Consider the following 22,948-nt stretch of genomic DNA (forward strand, 5'->3'; position numbering starts at 1 on the left):
AAATACATAAAAACTCAAAATATCTGTATTAAAAATTACGAAGTAAATCTTAAACACTTATTTCCTCGAAAAAATTCCAGAAAGGATTAAGCATGATTTAATTTGCAATAACAAATGAAGGCGTTATTTTTGTTGTTGCGAAGCTTAGTCTCTCTAGATTGGCAACAAATCTACAGTTCTGCTGTTTCAAATGTAAACAAATATGTCCGCCATGTTATTTAAAACTTAACCGCACTTAAACAGCTTTTAAATTGTTGATAATTGTAGAAATATTGCTTCCAGAATTACGAAAGGCATAAAAACCTTAACCGGAAGATAAGAAAAACATAATTCAATCATTTTTAAAGCAAAAAATGTGCAATTTACAAACATATAAGAGTAAAGAAACTGAGATCACTGTGCCGAGTAACAGAGTGGATATATATATATAAATATAGTATTTATATACGTTTGGTGCAGCCGATTGCAACCAAAATACGAGGTGCACATCTACATGTTATAGCAGTCCTATATACAAAATTTCAACGTTCTGAGGCTACTCGCTTTCGAGTTATGCGAGAAATGAAAATGGTTTGTTCTTTCATACAGCTCTCCATTTTTAATAACCGCGAAGTACGTACGCACGTACATACGTCCGTACAGACGCCACGAAAAAATTCTCTTCAGAATTAATTTTAAAGCAGTTTCATATTTTTTTTTGGAGGAAACGAGCCTTTTATTCTGTCCTTACGTACAGATATCACGCAAAAACATCGTTAAATTGCATTCGATAGCGGTCAAAATGGATATTTTCGTTGAAATATGCTGCCTGAAACTTTTCGCGATTACAATACTTCCTTTTTACTTCGTACAAGGAAGTAAAAATGACAATGAAATATGCCAATCTCTTAAAAACAGTGACATAAGAAATACGAGGAAAAATTGTTGCCAAACCCACATTTCTAAAAGAATGAAACTATTCAAAATGATGCGATTTTATCAAAAATCTATCAACAACAATAAGAAAGTAAAATTGTTGCCAAAATCACATTTTTAAAGATGTGAGATGTGAGAAGTGTACTCAGAAGCTTCATTTTAAAAAAGTTTTTAAATACAAAATACGAGGGCCATCCAGGAAGTAGATTACGTTTCCGTCTGTGTCCGCTAGGGGCGGGGCTAGCGCGGCCATCTTGGGGTCAGAGCGTTGCGCAGCTCAGTCTGCATCTAGCCGTGCTAGTGAGAGGTTCGTGCTGTGCTCCGTTCAGATACTGTGACGGTTTGAAATGTCTGCGTTAATTGAAAATCCCGCGAGCTGCGAGGTGCGCTCAGTAATAAGGTTTCTGACTGCAAAAAACTGTAAACCGATAGAAATCTATCGGCAGCTTCGTGAAGTGTATGGGGACAACATTATCACTGAAGGTGGAGTGCGTCAGTGGGTCATAAGATTTCAAAATGGCCGAACCAATGTTCACGACGAAGATCGAAGTGGGAGACCCAGCATAGTGACCGCCGAACTTCTCGAAAAAGTCGATGCTAAAGTCCGTGAAAATCGAAATTTCACAATAACGGAACTTTCTTTGAGTTTTCCACAAATTTCGCGAAGTTTGTTGCACGAAATCATCAGCGAAAAGCTTGGTTACCACAAGTTTTGTGCAAGATGGAAGGCAAGAAGAGGTAACGAAGTGGTTGAAGGCGCAGGCGGCCGAATTTTTCGACGAAGGAATTTCCAAGCTCGTACATCGCTACGATAAATGCCTTAATTTGTATGGTGACTATGTAGAAAAGTAGTATTTGAGTGTGGCTTTCATCTGTATATAATAAAATTTGTTTCCTATACTTTGTTTATTTTTTTATTCCAAAACGTAATCTACTTTCTGGATAGCCCTCGTATTATCATTTTTCTAGAATTCTTTTTGTAAAAGCAGTCGCAAGGATGAAAGTTTAACGTGTCCAAAAATCAAAGAAAAATAAACTGTACATTTTTAAATATAAACGTTTTCAGAAAAAATCCCGTTGAAAAGGTGTTAAGTTCACTTTGTTAAATAAATTCGTATTTAATCGATTTATTGAAACACAAAATTTATTTTAAGTTCGTAAAATAGCTAAGTGCCTACATTTCATGACGATGTAAAAATGGAGTGCGTAGAGTAAAATCTCCCTTTCCTATAGCCCATTATGCCTCAAAATGACGCGATTTCGTCACAAAACATAAAATAAAAAAAATTCGAATTCGAATTTCGAAAAAATCGCTTCGAGGTGCACTGGCTCTTGTCTAGATCAACGAGATAGTATATGAAGTCGTTGGTCTAGATGCACCTATGTACCACATTTCGTAGCCGTGGATCTATTAGCTTACGCGCAGCGTGAACGAAAGACACACACAGAGAGAGACTCTTCCTTTTATTATATGTAGAGATTAACATCTTCCATGCCACTTATTTGAAATGCCAAATCATGAATATAAAATTATTTTTGATATTTTTCTCTTCATTTTTTTCCTGTATGTTTCTAGTGGCTCGACAGGTAAACCTAAAGGCTGCGTTCATACGACAGGAGGGTACATGGTGTACGGTGCTCTTACTTTCAAATACGTATTTGACTACTTTCCTGGAGACGTATTCTTCTGCACCGGCGACATTGGTTGGCTAACCGGACACACGTATATTGTATACGGATCTCTCCTAAATACGGCAACTTGTATATTAGTAAGTATTAATTACATCATTCTGAAAAAACAATCTCAACTTTTAAGCAAGCTGATATATTTATTATGAATAAATGATTTTATATAAGTTAATGTTAATAATTTGCAAAATTAAAATTTTATATAACGATCTACTTGAGAACGAGTAGATTCTGTTGCAAGGAAAGAAATCATAAGTAACCACCGCTTTCGATCTAATGCGTTTTAAGAATGAAGTCAGATGCCTTCTTTTGTCAGCTGAAAAACAGAAAAAAAAAGAGAGAATTATTTATCTTTCGCTGTCTCTTCTAATTTTAAATGCATTGCAAGGTTTGCTTATTTTACCGATTTTCTAGAATTTTTCCACTTTCCAAACTGACATTAAGCTTTAGTAACATCGACAAATATATAAAATACGTTTCATTTTTAATCAGTTTAATTACTATAAAAATGACAGTTCAAGATATATCCTTTATTGCGTCTCCTTTCGCGCATGTTTAGAACTGCCAATTAGATATCGCCTTATTAAGTTCACATTATATATAAAAAAAATTTCGCACTTCACTTTAAAAATTTCTAAATCTTACATTAACATCAAAAAAATCCTATAAGATTTTAAACGATACGCTTTCGCACTTGCTTTTCTTGTATAATTGGTATTGACAGAAACGTTATTAGTCACTTTCTTTGGTAAATTGCAATTTCTGTATCTATGTGCTTCTTTGTTGAAGAAACACAATGCCTTTGAGTCAAAAGCATAATGTTTTTGGACTACACTTAATATACTGTAATTAATGAGATTATCCATTTTATCTACAAATCACTTCTGTCTATTCTTAGTAATGTGATTAACAGTACCAAAATAATAATCACCTCCGTAAATCCGTTGCCTATTAGAACTTATGCTTTAAAAATAATCTACGTCATTTTCTCTTTTGGGTAAGTAGTGCTTAAAATCTCTTACAGTTTTTACAAATACGGATACTTCAGACCGTTGACATCTTTTGTACCAGAGGTTATTGAAGATAGTGATTTACTTATATAATTAAAGCTTATGGACCCTGGCTTGAACCTTTGTTGTAGATATTTCGGTGCACAATGACACAAAAAATATTGCTCAGTGGTACATTGCAAATAATCGGAAATATATAGATAGTTGAAAATAAGGGTGATAAGAATTAATTCAAGAACTGAAATGATTATAGAAAACAGTGCGCATAATTGAAAGCCTCTGTAATTTGACATAAATCAGCTACAAACTATAAGGGGCAATCAAATGAAAATGAGACAGAGTATATACTGAATATGGCTCAGAATTTGGTACTACAGGTAGGTTTGTGTTTAGAAGTATCCTCTATTGGGAATCAGGAAGGAAAAGCATGTATGCTCACCACTGTGTCATTTGTCTGCTAGACAGGCTTAAAGTGAGGTCAGAGAGTAGTGTGTGGGTCTTCCATCACTGTGGGGAGGCCAGGGAAGAGGAACAGCTTGCTACAGGGTCAGAGAGTAGTGTGTGGGTCTTCCATCACTGTGGGAAGGCCAAAGAGGAACAGCTTGCTTGAGGAATGTCAAGCAGTAAAATTCATGCCCGAATGCTTGTTGTGTAAGGCGAATAGAGAATGTCACGTGTAAGTATTTTGTAATGGTATAAGCGATAACGAGAATGTCGGGTGTCATTGAACGACAGCAGTCGGCCAGCGGAGGCTTTTCGCATCATTACCCTTTCTGTCATTGCTGCAGTTGATGTTGCCGTCAGAGAAGACCGACGGCGACGGTGGAAGACATTAGGCTCATGGTTGGGCATTAATCATAATACCACTCATGTCATCTTCATAGAACATCTGTGTACAATGAGTTCTCCACAGCCTGACGAAAAAGCAGGAGTTGAACAGAATGTCGACATCACTACAGCACCTGGAACGGTATCCTGAAGAATATTGTTTCCTCTTCCATACTGCTGCGGATGAAACTTGAAATGGTGATATAGTTGATGAAACTTGGTGCTATCATTTTGAGCCACACATCAAGCGTCATAGGAAATCGCACGTGTTCATCCCCAACGGAAAAACCCAAAGCCGTGCACTCCAGCTCTGGGAAAGTCATGCTGACGGACAGTCAGATCCAGATCCCTGACAGTTCAGATCTCTACCCTTGCAATTTCCATATTTTTGGAACCTAAAGAAAGGCGTTAATTACCGTCGATTTCCTTCGAACGAAGAGACGCACGTCTGTCCAAGAAGAGGCATTTACCAATGCAGGATTTACGTATAAGCTACACAAGCTATAGCATAGGACCCAAATTTCTTGGGGCTCCCAAAAGAAATTAAAATATAGTATTAAAATATAGTATAACAAACTCATATCTCAAATAGCTTAGGGCCTTATCAAGTCTAAATCCGGCCCTGTCATCGTCCGAAACACTCGCAACTTAAACACTTTTCCATGACAGCATTGATCATCTTGTCTCACAGTGGGATAAATGTATTAACAGTTATGGCGATTATTTTTGAAATAATAAATAGGTTACGTTTTCCTAGTCTGTCTCGTTTTCATTTGACTGACCCTTATACATAATTTTTAGATAAAAGCCTAATACTGTTAATAGTTCCATAATTTTCTTCCACGTAATTGATAAAAGATACTGCAATGCCCCAATCTGACGGGTTAGCCAAAGCTGTTTTTATAGGTAAAAAGATGCTCTCTTGTGAGTGGATAAGAACAAATGTAATACTTTGGCTCAAATAACCTTCCTGGTGCATTTCGCGACAGAGTAAAATATTGTGTGCTCTGATCACATGTATTTTTTGTGTGTTTTAAGAAAACACTTTCTTCCTGCGGCTTCCTTGATTTTCAAACTTTCTTCTCTTATTGAAATTTCTTTCACATCTTCGAAATATCTATAACTTTATCTAGGACGCTGTGTTTCCTTTAAGATTTCAACAGCAAAACTAAGCAGCTCGTAACGAGGATATTTCCTGCAGCTCAGTGCCTTTAGATTTCATGGATTTTCCAATGTATGACAGCCACGTAGCGTCACCACGAAGGACGTCTTCAATGGCTTCATCTTCAATGGCTGGAGTGCTTTCCGCTAATAAATTCCTGATTTTTTAAAAATTGGTATTATCAATCTCTATGAATGACACTTTGGGATCATTTGAATCGCCCACTTTTCTAGTTGATGATTATTAAAAAATTATTATATTAAAAAATATTTTTAACAAAAAGAAAGTCATAAAGCCAGTGAATATTTAATAGATTTGCAGGGATACTTTAAAACACGGATAATGTAAATTTGCTTTACAGCCCAAAACTTTGCTACCTATATACATCTTTCTAGTGATTTCTTAAGCTTTTCTCTGTAAAACAAAGAATTAGTTTATTGCTTTATCAAGTGAGCTTTTGCAGGATTTAAGCCAGTAGATTTAAAATTAGCATTAAGGCTATTAAAATTTGCCCAGATATATATTAATAATTTATATAATGCGTTCGTATATTTAAGTCTAATTATTTATATTTTTTAGTACGAAGGTGTACCCACTCATCCCGATGCTGGACGATACTGGGCCATCGTTGAAAAATATAATGTAACACAATTCTATACAGCACCTACCGCTATTCGAACTCTCATGCGATATGATGATTCCTACGTTACTAGGTAAGTGCTTAAAAATAATTTAATGAAAATTAATAATTTTAACTAAGAATTCCTTTGAGAAGAAATCTTAATATTTATTACCTGGACAGATACAAAACACACTCAATTTTCGCTCAACGTTTTTACTGTTTTGTGAAGATTTAATTATTCAATATATTTCAACATAATTTCCACCAATTTCTACGTATTTCTTCATCATCCACACATGACCGAAATGTTCCTGTCAATTGATACCTGAAGAATAGCTTTACTCCATTTTGTTCTTAGAAAGAAAAATTCCCTCATTTTCAGCGATTATAAGAATTCAGTAGTCCTCCGTTTGTTCTCATTGATAAGTTATAAAACTGCATGTATTTTACAGAAGCTTTAAACTTTCTTATCGGTTTCCCCCCCCTACCAATAACATTCGCAGTTTTATACTTAAACTGAGAACCATTCTGGATATGAAAGCTTAGGCTTTATGCAGTATTTCTTGCCAAAAATATACATTGGTCAAGCTAGGACAACTTTAAATTTTGCACTAAGAAGCATGAAACATATCTTAAAAGGAAAAAATAAAAGAAATGAAAAAATAAAAGAAAAAAAGCAAGGAGGGGGGGGAAGAAACAGATGAACTTCTCCATTTCCCAATATTACTGGCCAAAAAATATCATATTTTCGTTTTCTCTGTACCCAAAACTATTAAAAACAGCGTTTTCCGTTCGGCCCGTGTAGCTTTCAATCTATGTTGCTTTTATATACGTTTTCAGACTTACACGCAGTTCGTTTACACGGTCCAAGTCCTATTCTGCAAAGGCCAGGTTAGCGAAAGTCTGAATGAAAGAAAATATTTGTTTCAATAAATATTTGTTTGGATTGTATTAATTTGTTTTAATTAATTTTAAGAAGCTAATGAGATATTTTTAAATGTACTATGTGCCTTTAATTATTCACAGCCAACGTAATTTTATCATAATATTTATTGGTCATTTACCTAAATATTTGCAGGAAACGCAACCTAACACATTTTAAAGAGTAAAATTCGCTAGATGGCGCCACTTAACTGAAACTTCAAAATTTTTAATAGTCTTTTTTTTTTTTTTTTTTTTTTACAGTAGAAAATCTTTTAGTTCATAGAAAACAATATTTTTGCTTTTTAAAATAAAGTAAAATTAAAAGCATTTTTCTATATTATTGTTGTAACATAATTTTACATCCAAATGTTCTTTTCCCCTTCAAATTAAGAATTAAGGAATTCATTTTCTTCTCATATATTTAACGTATAAACACACTATTTCGCTGCTCAAATTTTTAACTTAATGTAAGCCTTTTCCATTGAAATTAAATTTAAAAAATCTTCTAGCATGAATTTGGCATTTTTTTCCCATGTTTATTAATTTGTATACTCAATGTTACTTTTAAAAGACACTGATTTATTAAATTTACTTGTCACAAAATATGTAATATAATAAGCAACTTCTAGTACACTCGAAATATACAAAAGATTTTTCATAAAAACTTCTTCTTATTCCGCTAAATAAAGAATAACTTTTATTTATTCAGGCACAACAGGAGCTCTCTGAGAGTCTTAGCTTCAGTTGGCGAGCCTATTAATGAAGACGCCTGGTTCTGGTATCACCAACTCGTTGGAGAAGGCCGATGTCCCATTGTAGATACCTTCTGGCAAACAGAAACAGTAAGTAATTCATTTTATCTTATTTTAGTAATGCATTAAAATGCAAAATTCTAAAATATTCCAAATGTGAATTTTTGGATTGCAGAAAGCAAACTTGCTGTCAAAATTTTGGCAACATTCTAAAATAAATGACAAAAGAGCAAAGTTTCGTCAGATATATTTGTTTTAATATAGTTTAATTGCCTTATGCACATCTTTTTAGTAACTAATTTTTTAATGGGATTTGATTTTACATGAATAGAATGGTTTCAATTTTTTTGCCTTAATTAGATTGTACTGAAAAAAAGAATATGTGCCTTCCTTCATAAACTGTTGTATTATCAGGTTCTATGTTCCGCCTTACTTTCTTTGGGAACATGCAAGGACCTGACTCGGAACAGGGAGCTTACTAAAGCTATGTTCAATAAATGTGGGAAGTAGACAGGATACACAGGAAGGGTATACAAAACCCTTTATTTTTCACTCTTTACAATAATTTCCGTACTTCGGAATACAGAGACCAACTACTTGTGGTCTGAACCTAAGAATATAAAAATATAACTAAACTCTAACTTAAATTTGGAATAACAAACGTGGAAGATTGGCCTTATATTAACAGGAAGCCGTATGTAGTACAGAGAACTGTTAACACTACAATACGTTTAAAATTATCACGAGGATTAAACCTCTGGCCTGGAAGGCAACTAGCAACTGAGTAAAACTTCTAAGGTAAGCGGCCTGCTTCGACTAACTCCTTCCTCTCTCTCGCTTGGCAAAAAGCCACAACTTAAGTACTTGGCGTTTGCCAGACAAATTTTGCATAAATAAGTTAACGCTTTTAATTCTGGCCGGAAGTAGAAAATGAGAAGTGATAGTAAAGATTTAAATAAAATAAACGTTAGTAAAACTTAAGATCCTAACATACTTCCCGCCAGAGTTAATTAGTTTGAAACTGAGGTCTAAAACGACCTTGTTGAAAACTTTTAGCTCTAGAATCTAACGCGAGGCCAATCTTTTGCAAACATTTCTCACTAGAAACTAGAAATTTAAAAAAATTTTTTTTTTTTTTGTTTTTACAATAGCAGCTCCATGGACACCCAATTTTTCATCTGTACTGCATCTAAACAGGAGCTTTTATTCAAATCTGGTTCCTTCCAGAGATCTGGAAGGAAAACTAGTTTAATGAAATGTTACACAATGAAATGGCAAGTAACATGCATATTTATATTTCTCTTAACATTCTTTTTTCATTCATGACTATTTTAATTATCTCTCCCCGTGCTCTCTGACATGTGTTGTAAAAGAACACCAAACACGAATGTGTTTATGTATACGTGTTCAACACTGCCCTCCTATCTTATCTCCCCGTGCTCTCTGACATGTGTTGCAAAGGAAAACACCAAACACGAGCGTGTTTATGTACAAGTGTTCAACACTATCGCCTACAATCAAAACACTAACGTGTTAAAATTCAACATAACCAGACCTCGTAACACACCCTATCTTCAACTCTAAACCCTGAGGTACTATTCTGAAAGTGGCTAACTCCGAAGTGTAGCGTCAGAGAGCCTAACTACATTCATTCAACCTTTAACACATATTCACCATAATTTGGTCTTTTTACAGTCACACGAATAAGTCTAAAATTTTTGGCATTACTTTCACTTTTAACATATCACAGTATTTCTTAACATTTAAAATAACAGTTCACATTGTATATAAGAACATATTAACATGCCGTTAATTTTACGCATTTTAAAACATACATTAGTAGTACATTGTTAACTTCTATTCTTTTCCAAGCAAGTGCCAATTCTTCTACATTGAAACACTACATTTCAAAAGTCTTTCAGACCAAAACTTCTTTCTTGCCAGAATCTTTTAAATAAAATTTATACAATAACTTTTACAATATTCAAGTATTTACACATTCCTATTATACATCAACTTTTGTTTTACTCGCGAGTAATTAAAAAACATAATACCAAAATAGGTAACAACTTTTTTCTCGCCTTTTTGGCCATAAAGGTAGACCTCACATGAGGTAAAACGTCTTGAAATCTGCCACTTGCAGTAAGAATGAAAGATTAACTTAAGTTTGCAAAGTAACATAAAATTTTACTTATCTTTGTGATATTCGGGCATTCTTTTCTGAGCCCAGTCCTGGAAGGTAGCGCAGATTCTGGTTTGATTTATACTCCTTCTTGTGCGGGCTCGCCCTTCAGTGCCTTCCTCTAGAAGCTTTCTTTTTCCTCCAGTTCGGTCACCCTTGAATACCTTCTTTTTCGCCTCTGCCTGTGGTCTTGGCCGTTTGATGGCAGCTGGTCTTGGCGGAACCGGGACACTTCTTTCGCGTTCCTGCTTGGACCTCGTTGCTGGCCGTTCAAATTTTCCTTGTAACTTTTCCTCCGCCGCTGGTGGCCCTTCCGCAGTTCGGCGACATTTGCTGCGGAGAGTCCTGTCCGATTAGTTGAACTTTCGTTTGGAAGCCGGATTATAGTTGCCGTTATTTCTCCTGGCTTTCTTTGCCTTCGTCGTACTTCTCCCTTCTTCATTCTGGGGGTGTTCGTGAGCTCTCTTTTCTGGACGGTGGAACGGCTTCTTTTTCTTGTTACCTTCAATTTTCCAGCGGGGAAACTTTCTTTTCAATTGCTCCTGCCTCCTAATGGCTTGTACTTGTGCTTGACGTTGTTCCACCTCTGGAGCTTGTGCCTGCCGTGTCTGCCGTGCCGGATCCTGCAAAAGATCTTTGAAAATTTTCATTTTATTACGATCATAGTAGGGTTTTGTTTGATCAATGTTTGCGGAGCACGTTTCACCATTTCTGGCTTTTAACACCACTACAGCGTGAGTTATTTTTTCTATGACATATGGTCCTTCAAATCGTGGAAAAAATTTGGCAGTTTTATCTTCTGGTGCTGAAGAAAGTGAATGCTTAATTTTTAACACTTCATCCCCTACTTTATAAGTTACTCCCCGTCGTTTCAAATCATAATAAAGCTTCTGTTTTCTCTGTGCTACTTCAGTATTCTTTTTTGCTTCTTTAATTAATTTTTCTATATCACCCATTTTAAACTCTGGGACTCTTTGTTGCACATAAAATAATTTATCTAACGGCGTTATAATCTTTCTGCCTAAAAATAACTCAGCAGGAGTTTTGCCCGTTGTATCATGTTTTGCGGTCCTAAGGGCGAAAGCAAATTCATTGACATAGTTATCCCAGCTTTTATGAAAATTTTTAACATAACTACGGATAATTTTCACTATATTTCTATTGACCCGTTCCGCTATATTTGATTGCGGCCGATACGGGACCATTTTTAAATGACGTATGCCCAGTTTTTGGCACATGTCTTCAAATACATTACTTACAAATTGAGGACCATTATCCGATATAACTTTTAGGGGCGCCCCGTATTTTAAAATATATTTATTTAAAATAGAATCAGTAACTAATTTCGCGGAGGCTCGTTTTAAGGGAACAATTTCGGTCCACTTACTAAAATGATCAACCATAACAAGGAGATAGCGACTTTTATTTAACTGACTTTTTGGGAAAGGGCCCAATAAATCGATGCCAATTATTTCATTTGGAAATTCAGATTTAATACTATTTAGAAACACGGCCGGGCGGAAATTAATATAATTAACTGCTTGACATGTTGGGCAGGACTGGACATACGCCCTTGTTAACTTTTGCAGTTCAGGAAAATAGACTGCCTCGCGTACGCGTTGTATAGTTTTTCGAATACCAGCATGAGAAGCTAAAGGGCTGTCATGCAACTCCTGCAGGATATTTAATCTAAGACTAGCTGGGATAACAGGTCGAAATTCGTTGTTGGAATTCGTAGTTTTTGTATAAAATAATAGACCATCTATTAGTTCGTAATGGGCCGCCCTATTTCTTATCGCCACAATATCTTGGTGGCTAAAATTTTCAGGATCCTTTAAATACTCATAAATGCTTCCAAACTCAGGATCCTTACCCAGTTCGGTTATTACAGTTTCTCGGGAATTTATTGTATATGGTGTGAGCATTGCCAACTTTACAGTATTACCTTCTTCATCTATTTTAATTCTGGATAGGACATCTGCTTCGATATTTTCCTTTCCGGGGGTATGCTTGATTACCAGATTATATTCTTGTAGCTTGAGTGCCCATCTTATTAACCTTGGGGATAAGTTTTTCCCTGAGTACAATCTAGTTACCGCCGCATGATCAGAGTACACTGTTATTGGCGCCTTTCCAAAATAGACTCAGAACTTTTGCACTGCTAACAGAACTGCAAGTGCCTCTCTCTCGGTCGCGGAATAGTTTCTTTGTGTTTGATTTAAAGTTCGGCTAAAAAATGCCACGGGCTGCTGATTTTTCGAAAGTACCGCTTCTACCGCATAATCCAAAGCATCCGCTGAAATTTCTAAATTCTCATCCTTTTCAGGAAACTTCAACACAGGGGCTTGCGTTAATGCTTGTTTTAATTTTTCGAAAGCACTAGTGGCTTCGGCCGTCCACGAGATTCTTGCCTTTTTCCTTTTTAATTTTAACAATGGTTCAGCAATAGCTGCAAAATCTTTTATAAAGGACCTATAATATGAACAGTCCTAGAAAAGAAGAGAGCTTCTTCACCGTGTTTGGAGTCGGATACTTTTGTACAGCGATTATTTTTGATTCGTCTGTCTCGATTCCTTTCTGAGATATTTTGTAACCTAAATATTTTAATTCAGGGGCTGCAAATTTGCACTTTTCGACATTAACTTTTAGACCGGCCTCATTTAATAAAGAAAACACCTGTCTTAAATCCTGTACATGTTGGTCGAGATTATCACTAGTAATAATGATATCGTCTAAATAGATAAATGTGGACTTTCCAAGAACAGGCCTTAACACAATGTCCATACATCGCTGAAATGTTGCCGGTGCCCCTGAAAGGCCAAACGGCATACGCAAAAATGCATAAGTGCCAGACTTGGTTATAAAAGCAGTCTTAGGCACGTCCTCAGGCCTAACCCCTATTTGAAAATAACCAGTCGTTAAGTCTAAAGTCGTCATATATTTGGTGGATGTTATGTTCCTTAGAATTTCTTCAATAATAGGTAACGGATATACCAGATATTTAGTTATGGAGTTTAATTTACGGTAGTCAATTGCGAATCTCCACCTTTTTGGATGTGTCAAAGGATAGTCATTATTTTTCTTACATAAAACCACCGGGCTAGCATAACTACTTGAGATGGGCGTTATGATCTTTTTACGTAGCATATCGGTGATATGCCATTCTATAATTTTTTCCTTATTCTTATCATACCGGTATGCTTTGTGGCGAACTGGCATTGAATCACCGGTGTCAATACTATGGTTAGTAACCTGAGTAAATCCTGGAATATCACTAAATAGCGAAGCAAATTCACTTACCACTTGTCGGATTTTTCGTTGCTCTTCATTAGGCAGGTGGTCAAGGTTTAACATCGGCGGTTCAGCCTTTTCTTCACGAACTGGTTTCATTGTCAGCTTAAGGGCCGCTTCAATAAAATCCAGCGTTCCTTGTGCCTCTGAAAGAACTATGCAGTTACATCTTTCTCCTTGCGCAGCTAACACTATCGTATTATCCGAATTATATATGCGATATTTACGAAAATACTTCCTAAAAAATCTTCTGCCACACAGGAACACTGCGCGCCTGTATCCAGGAGTGCGGTGGCTGGGATATTATTCACCAACACTTCAATCTTCGGAAGAGTCAAATTCTTCACCATTACTGTATTTAACTTGAAGGAAGGGGGGTTTTCTTGGCCTTCGGATTTCCACACCCTCCCGTCAGCAGAAATCCGTTTTAGTTTAAATCATTTTTCATTTCCATGCTTTCCTTCTTTTTCCACTGGCCTTGAGACTTTTTTTTCTGGATTGCTATTGAACTGTCGACGTTCGCCGGCTGTTTTTGAATGCTCGGGTTTCCTTGCCCACTGATTTGCTTTGCTTCCGTAGCCGTGTGCTTGACTTTGCTGTGGTCTTGGCGCGCCAAATTGGTTTCGTTGTTGATATTGGCGTCTTCTTTCAATGTCCGCCGTTCTTCTACTTTCAAACTGGATTGCTAGCTCAAATAACTTTTCCAGTGTAGTCGGATTTCTTAATTCAATAAAGTTTTGCACTTGGGGAAGTAACCTCGGCAAAATCACTTGAATTATCTCAGGATCCGAACGGTTTCCATGCAAAAGTTTGAAGACGTGAATTTTTCTTAAAATAAAGCTTGAGAGATTTTCGATTCTTTGCTGATATATGCTGAAAAGTTCCGTTTCTAATTTCGCACGATCCCTTACGACAGGGAAGGCTTTTACTAGGGCAGTCTTGAAATTTTCGTAAGTATAGGTGGGACTTCTTGCTTGACCCAAGAGACTTCTGCCTATACATTTGAATCAGTTAAGCGCTTGGCCCCTCAAAGCGCTGGTAGCTAAGGTAACGTTTTGAAACTCGTGCACGGGGTAGAGCATGAAGTGGTCATCCAATTTTTCCAAAAAACTAGTTACCGGTGAGTTTCCATTAAATGTTGCTTCTGGTTTCATCGAAGCGCGCATGGTCTGGACGATGTAACCAAATCCTTCCAGGGCGGCAGCTGGCATTTCTGGATTCTGAGCCGCTTCTGCAGGCAGCACAGGTTCTTCTTGAAACTCGGCCATGGTTATTCTTCTTCGTTGGGCGCCACTATCAGGTTCTATGTTCCGCCTTACTTTCTTTGGGAACATGCAAGGACCTGACTCGGAACAGGGTGCTTACTAAAGCTATGTTCAATAAATGTGGGAAGTAGACAGGATACACAGGAAGGGTATACAAAACCCTTTATTTTTCACTCTTTACAATAATCTCCGTACTTCGGAATACAGAGACCAACTACTTGTGGTCTGAACCTAAGAATATAAAAATATAACTAAACTCTAACTTAAATTTGGAATAATAAACATGGAAGATTGGCCTTATATTAACAGGAAGCCGTATGTAGTACAGAGAACTGTTAACACTACAATACGTTTAAAATTATCACGAGGATTAAACCTCTGGCCTGGAAGGCAACTAGCAACTGAGTAAAATTTCTAAGGTAAACGGCCTGCTTCGACTAACTCCTTCCTCTCTCTCGCTTGGCAAAAAGCCACAACTTAAGTACTTGGCGTTCGCCAGACAAATTTTGCATAAATAAGTTAACGCTTTTAATTCTGGCCGGAAGTAGAAAATAAGAAGTGATAGTAAAGATTTAAAATAAAATAAACGTTAGTAAAACTTAAGATCCTTACAGTATATGTGACTGAAACAAAATACGTTGTCAACAAAAAATAATAAATATAACATGAATAAATATGCATGAAATTTATAAATGGGTAAAAAATACAAATTAAAATTTCGTATATATCTATTTGCTTATTATTTTATATTTTCACTCCGAGAATCAAACATTTGCGGACTTGAGTATCAGCATTTTGAAATTTTGGAAAATCGGGAAACAGCTCTGCAAAAAAATGCGATGTAGAAGGTATTTATTTAAACCCGAATAATTTACTGAATTACATTTACGTTTCAAATCTACACAGCTGTATTTCTACAATACACAGCTATATATTTCTGCCTGGCGTTTCCATTAAAAAAAAATATGAAAACTTTAAAACGTGTTTAATAATTGATAAACAATAAACGATAAATTTTCGTTACACTTATATAAATATCATGAACAATGTATTAACTATGGCCCATTAGCGGCCGGCCGGTGGGATTGCGGGGCATTGCTTTCTGGACCCGAGCTCAAATTTCGGCCTTCGTCACTTTTTTCGCGCGTAAAGGCCCGTCCACACGAGTACGCTCGAAACGTAGCTGTCCAACGCGCTTTTACGTTATCAGCGTATACGAACCAGTTTCCATGAAAAGGTTCTCTACAAAGGCATCCCTCCCCTTGAGAAAATAAACCTCGTTCGCTTTGCCCTATCTAAATAACTAAACAAACAACTTGCACTTAAATTACTTCCGCATATCGCTCTGTGTGGCCCACCTGCGTCCACTGATTGCAAATTCTTATAAAAGATTTTTAATCTCTACAAAAGGGAGCAGTAACTGCTCATTGCGATAATCCGCAGATTCTATAGGCTGCGATTCTTACGAAATCACCTCTTAAGTCGTTTTATTTATGTGTTTCTTTTTCTTACATCATGCAGAGCATGATCAGCAACATAAAACACAAACAGCGAATGCAATTTTGGAAGGAAAAATCGACGTTTCACTCTGCTTTTTATATACAATTTATGCTATAAATGTCATTACTTTTGTCTGTAATGAGCGCATACCATGAAATGATAATTACTTACATGTCCTAGAATTTTCTACCTTTCATTCAAATTTCAGATTCGTTGTGCACGCCCTTCGTCATATAACTAATTTTAATAGCCAGCAATGTTGAATCACATAAATGAATTTATTATATAATATAAATGAATAAATTACTAATTAATAAATTAAGAAAGATATTATTACTAGTAAGTATTATATTAAACTGAGTTCAAGATGGCCTTAGATATAAGGTGATTTCAGCGTACTTGATTTCTCGAAATTGATCTAGAAGAATGATCATTAAATTGTCTAAATACTATACATTGAGGATAAAATAAAGTGAATATAATTTCCTTTAGCATAAAAGTTCGCAGAGGCATTAGATCTGGTTAGGAGTCCTGAAAAATTACCAGTGTCCTCTTCTAGTTTCGAGCACAGGATACCTGAATTCATTGCTTCGCTGTACCATAAAACCCACAAAAGATATATGCTTTTAATTCCTCCATAGTTAAGTGATTAGCAGTAGGTAAAAAATTATAAATTTTCTTATTTTTGGAGAGTATTGGACCGCGGATTACTTTTTTAATTAGATTTTATTTAAATGTCCAAATCATTTATTTAAAGAATGTTTTTCTTTAACTGTACAAAGTAGTTATTTAATTACAATAATGTTTTTTTCATTAGGATTGTAATTACCTTATTAATAAAAAGGTTTAAAAGTGCTAAAAGTACTACTAGATTCGTGACCTTGAAAAAGATGCTCCTGCACCTTGACTCATAGAAATATGAGTTAAAATTTCAGTACATCGCAAAATTCATTAATAACGCAATATCGATTTGCAAAACATGAGAACATATGAGATACATCACATTAAAGTTCCCAAAATGCACCGAATCTGCAGCTATCCTCTTAAACTAACTTACGCATTCAAGTTATTTAAGCGATTTGAACAAGACACTTTCCTCCTTGACATCGAATTCCTCATTGACGTGAGAATCACAAATATGTTTCCTTTTCTTTGTACGCGATTATACGACACGATCGTCTTCTTCAAAGAGTATTTTAAGTATGCATTTCTTCAGTAATGCAAATACGAAATAACAAAGCAATAATTCGTCACAGTAAGAGGAACTGATCAATGTTGTGAATGAGCTCGTTAATCGTTGAGATCTGGCAGGCAGTAATATTTGACGTGCATAATCTTGCAGTATCGTTATCCCATCACCCAACACTTTTTACTTCCTTATACGAAGAGTAAAGGAAGTATTGTAATCGTGAAAAATTTCGGGTATCATATTTCAACGAAAATATCCATATTGACCGCTCTCGAAACCATTTCAGCGATGTTTGTGCGTGACATCTGTACGTACGAACAAATTAAAGGATTATTTTTCCCAAAACCCACTCTGTAATTGATATATGTATACGTATATATATATATATATATATGTACCCGGCTCGGTGAACATTTTTTGCTTTAAAAGTAATTGAATTATGCTGTTCTTATGTTCCTGTTAAAGTTTTTATGCATTTAGTTAATCTGCATGCAATAGCTGTAGAATTATCAACAAGCTGTTTAAGAGCTACTAAGTCTAACGAAGTCTACATTTGTTTACATTTGAAACTCTTAGTAGATTAGTGAATTGAGTTCGTTTCTGCATCTTCAGTGTCTTTTTGCCGAGTGGGACCAAAAGTAAACTTTCCGTTTTGTGCACCGAAATTCTGCCTTCTTGTTCGCTGCCCGAATTACTTGTTTTTGCATAGAAACTCTAATTTTAACAGCAATTTTTTAACTGTTTTTGACTGTATTTGGTGCTTTATGTTTTTCTATATCTTACAATTTTGAATGAAGATGTTTTGAGATTTTGCGTATTTTTGCCTTGCCGCGAAGTGAGAACTGAATTAATTGAATGAGAAATATATCTCTAATGAAATTCTAGGATATAAGTTTAAATGATATGCAGCAAAAAATCTGTATTATTTAATAGACCTCGCAAGGAAATGGTATTGTGTCCATACCAGACTTTTATTACACTTTATTATTATTTTATTATTTTGCCATTTCCAGCACAAACAATTATAGGCTTTATATAGATTCTGATAAATTGTTCATCTTGAAGATGCAAAATCTTTCCTAGAGCTTCTAACTTAATTAAAGTAGGAAAATTTTTATGAATGCGAAAAGCTTCAAGGAAATCCAGTTCATCAACTGAAGAAGCTGTTTTGGATAGTTTTTGCAGATTTAAAAAATTCAAAATTTTGGTTAAATTTCCAAATATGATTATTTATCGAAGATTTGTTTATTTCTTTTCTGGCATAAGATTCGTGTTTCTTGATGAGAAACTTTTAACGCTCTTTTAATTTGGTCGATATAACCTAAAACATATTGATAAGATGTGGTTAAGAATTAAAGTCAGAAATGGAATCTGGAATTTTATCTTGAGAGTGTTCGCAAGAATGTTCATAAAATCCTAGCGCCAGCCTTATTAAGAAAATCAGCTTGATCAGTAGTCGCTTTATTAGAAGGTAATGCATATTTTTTTAATTAAAAAAGTAAATTTTAACAAATAATTGGAATAATAAATGAAAACCGGCTACTAAAAGATTCATAGTTGCATATATTTCATTATAAAAATTAATTTTACAATGCAAAAAATGTTTTAAGAAAATAATTTTTCTACTTTTATTTTGTTTGGTTAATTATTTTAATTTGTGAACTTTATTTTTGAAATACTATTTTAAAAAAGAAGGGGCCGGCGTGGACCCTTTAAGAGAATCGGGGTAATTGGTACCGGCTCTCTCCCTCCACTTCCTCTCTCTACGGCAGTGACTATAACCATTCGCACACAAAGCCAACATACAGCATATAATGTAATATTTACATATGTACATACAGATTATAATATCTTTGTTCATGTATGTACACCCGTCATTCTGAAAGTCAGCCATCAGTAGATGATACATACGAGTAGAAAGCCTAGACATATTGACGCTTCGTGGACAAAAAATATGTTGACACTCGGAAAATAATGACCCTTTGTCAACCAATTACTAAAACTCTTATACGTAAGGAATTATGATTCATTTCATAGGAACAATAATACTGTAACTTATTTTCTAAAGATAGCCTGAAAGGAAAATGTTTCACATTTAGCAATCGTCAGATAGAAAAATGTTAGGAACTCCTAATTTTAAGTATTAGAGCATTTCTAATCTGATTATAATTACTAATTAACTGTTAATTTCATTGTATCATGGTATTTTACTAAATCATTTCTTATTTTACTTTAGCTATATGTGTTAATTATAATTTTTATTTTATTGTACGTTATTAGATCATTTTCAATTGCAATTTAGTTACTCACAAAGCATTAATTTTTATTATACTGTTATTGTTCATTATGGGCAATTACATTTCGTAATAAGGCAAAAATATTTACTTGGAAAATTATGTAAAAAAATAAAAATAGATTTTTTTCCCAATCGCTTAAATAAGAGAAATTCTTTATAATTCATGACCCTTCTCTTATAAAAGAATGTATCTGAAAGAAACTGATAAATGAAATTTAAACATTTTTCTTTGACAGGGTGGTCACTTGCTGACTCCAATACCTTTCTGCACAGCTTTGAAGCCCGGTTGTGCGGTAAGTTAGTTGTTAATCAAATCTTTTTTACCTTTAAATGCAGAAGTTGTTGGGCACGTGTAATCACAGTGGTAACTTGTTGAAATAATAATTACAAACAAATGATAACTATATATTTTAAGTCATTATTTACCAGCTTGATTGCTAATGCTATTATATTTATGAAATACTAAGCGTTGTGCTACAAAAAAAAAAAAAAAAAAAAAAAGAATTTATCTACAATATCTTGAAACATTTTTTGAAGCAAATCTTTTATTGCATACTGATTGGAGACCTTCCTTATTTTTTATATGTAATTTCATATTCTTTGGAATTATAAGTACTATTTTTCATCATTAACGAGAAGCAAATTTAGCCTTTAATTAGTTTAAAGACTTGGCTTCAACTGAATCCGAATTTAGATCTTCTTCCAGTGAATTATTATCGTCACAACTAAACTAGTCTCTACCGAAATTCCATTAACCATTTTTCAATACTGCAGTAGCAATTCAAATGCACAGCTCATTCGAGACGGCAAGGGTCTTATAGATTGCTGAATTAAAGGAAGAGGGAAAACAGAAAAGATAAAAAATAATTAACGTAAAATTAATTAGTCATTTAAATGAAAACTTATAAATTCATTGGCTACCCGTTATTCATATTAGCAAAAATATACGTCCTTGTCCAGGATGTCAGGAAATGTCAGTTCCTCTAGAAAACTTCCTTTAAAAAAAATCTGAAAGCTTTCAGATTTTATATTACGCCCAGCAGGCTTTTTTTTCACTTAGAGACACATATATGTTTCGAGAGCATTTGGGCTTACACCACATTGGGCTAAAAATATTTAAAAATAGCATATCTTTAGAATTTCCGATGCACAGTCTCTCGCGCTGGAGATAAAATTATTTTATTCCGTACAGTATGTTGCCACTGCTCGCTTTCAAATCGTTAAGTGTCGTAATCAAAAATTCGTTAAATTTTAAAAAATATGAAATAGATAATAAAACAAATTCTAAATTCGAGATTCGGGCTTTCAGGTGCCCATATTCGGGTGGACTAGGTTATTAGAAATTTGATGGCTGTAGGTATCGTTGTTCTTTCACAATGCCAGAACCCTACATACTTTTTTCCTGATGGCGTGCACTTGCCTATAACGGCATTGGCCACTCCTAAGGCCAGAAGTGGTGGCCATTTTATTGTGGAGGCATCTAATAGCGGCCACCATTACCTTCTATGAAGGGACAGATAATTTTACATCCATGCCTTCTCCGGGATTCGAACTCGGGCTCTTCGGTATCGCAGTCAGACTCCCTTAACCGCTATAACGTCTGAGCGGCCAACCTACATTCATTCATACAGATTCTTCATTACTTAATTTCTTTAAATATAATACAGGGCAATAATATTTGGTGGCAAAAATTTGAAAAGTAATTCAGACATTTAAAGCAATTCGACGCAAAATGCCGTTTCGAGACTTCCAGCACTTCTGGGCTAAAAACTGGGACTTTAACAGCCCTTCTGGGCTAAAAAGATATATCGTTCTTTAGTCATGATTTCTGCTAAGACATATCTAGAGATTTAGAGCGTCCAAGATTTTTTTCCTTCGATACAGTATTTGTCTTCAGACTCTTCATGACTTCGATAAATTTTTTAATCTCTCTTTAATACCTTTTTCCACTATTCTGATGATTAAATGATCAAAAAGCAGAATTAAAAAATAGTATTGGCAGAAAAAAACTACCTTAATATACTTCAGTGTCATATTCGTGATACTGTTTCCACACAAAAAGATAGGTCTTATGATTCAGTTTGCCTTCCTATTTCCATAACTAGTTGGTTAAAATTACAGCTTTCTATTATTCTTTGGAATTTGTAATAATTAACAAATAATAGTTAGCAACATGTAGGAGAAACTCGTAGACCACCAATTATTATTAAGAAGAAAATTAGGTATTTAAATTTCTTTATTACACCAATAAAAAATTTTAATATTATATATAATAATACCCATTTCAAACTTGATTTCACACTACACTTTGTCTCACGATTTGCTTTCACCGGTGCGGCCCAAAGCATATAAAACCTATCTAAATTTATTCTGTACTAAAGAATTTTTTAATATAATATCTTTGCTGTGTATGCTTAAAATAATATACTTAAATTTCTTTTCGCAGACATAAAAAGAAATTTTAGAATATGTAAGATATTAAAATTTGAATTAAGACGATTCCTCAGTTCAATGATAACATCAATAGTCATTTACAAATCTTTAAATCATGTTCTGACTCAAACATGCTTTTAATAATAAAAATGTAGTGCTGTTTAAATTTAAAATCACGGAGTTAAAAAGCTAGAAATATATAAAAATACAAATCGGTGTTTCCATGTCGTTTTTACTGAAAAATTTGTATTTTGTGACTAAAAACGAAACTTATCATATTCTGTGCCATTTATTCAATAGATCAAGAATACTGAAAAGTTTTTTAGAACTCAGGACGTTTGATTTAATGCATGAATAAAAGTTTAAGAAATAATTATTTTTTATTTTATTGAAAAACAGTCTCTTCCTTTCTTTGGTGTTGAACCTGCTATTTTGGATGAAGATGGAGAAGAAATCGAAGGTCCGGGTAAAGGATATTTGGTAATAATTTTACAATTATGTACCTTAAATTTATTTTAATGATTTATATAAGCGTATTTGGTATGTTGACTAGAATATGCACTAAATCTATGAGAAGCAAAATGCAATATAAAGTATAACTGATAAATTTGCACATTATGATGTCTTGTCGTTATATCTTCTTTCAATAAAACATTTAAGCCTACAATTTAAAAAATATGATGTGTACACCACATGACTTCCTTGTACGGAATATTAAATTATACGCATTTTTTCTTGCATTTCATTTAAACTTATTGAACTTAAAGCTAGAATGATGTATAAAAGAAATTAAACAAACAAAACAAAAAGAAACAGTTTTTTCACAGACCATTGAGTATTTCTCATTTAATTAATTCAGTTCTCACTTCGCGAGAAGGCAAAAATACATA

At 34.5% G+C, this 22,948-nt stretch overlaps 1 protein-coding gene across 1 annotated transcript in view; it reads left to right on the top strand.

Moving 5' to 3' along the window:
- The window catches only part of LOC118195810 (acetyl-coenzyme A synthetase, cytoplasmic-like), a 105,354-nt gene that overhangs the window by 68,467 nt on the left and 13,939 nt on the right, over window positions 1-22,948 (top strand). The window contains exons 8-12 of the mRNA XM_035367143.2: window positions 2,492-2,684; window positions 6,184-6,317; window positions 7,860-7,992; window positions 19,862-19,918; window positions 22,458-22,538. Of these exons, the coding sequence (XP_035223034.1) occupies window positions 2,492-2,684; window positions 6,184-6,317; window positions 7,860-7,992; window positions 19,862-19,918; window positions 22,458-22,538 (598 nt within the window). The remainder of the gene's footprint in view (window positions 1-2,491; window positions 2,685-6,183; window positions 6,318-7,859; window positions 7,993-19,861; window positions 19,919-22,457; window positions 22,539-22,948) is intronic.

Source organism: Stegodyphus dumicola, chromosome 8 (genome assembly GCF_044657685.1).
Source record: "Stegodyphus dumicola isolate Sdum_Otavi_A_Nest chromosome 8, ASM4465768v1".
Lineage (NCBI taxonomy): Eukaryota > Metazoa > Arthropoda > Arachnida > Araneae > Eresidae > Stegodyphus > Stegodyphus dumicola.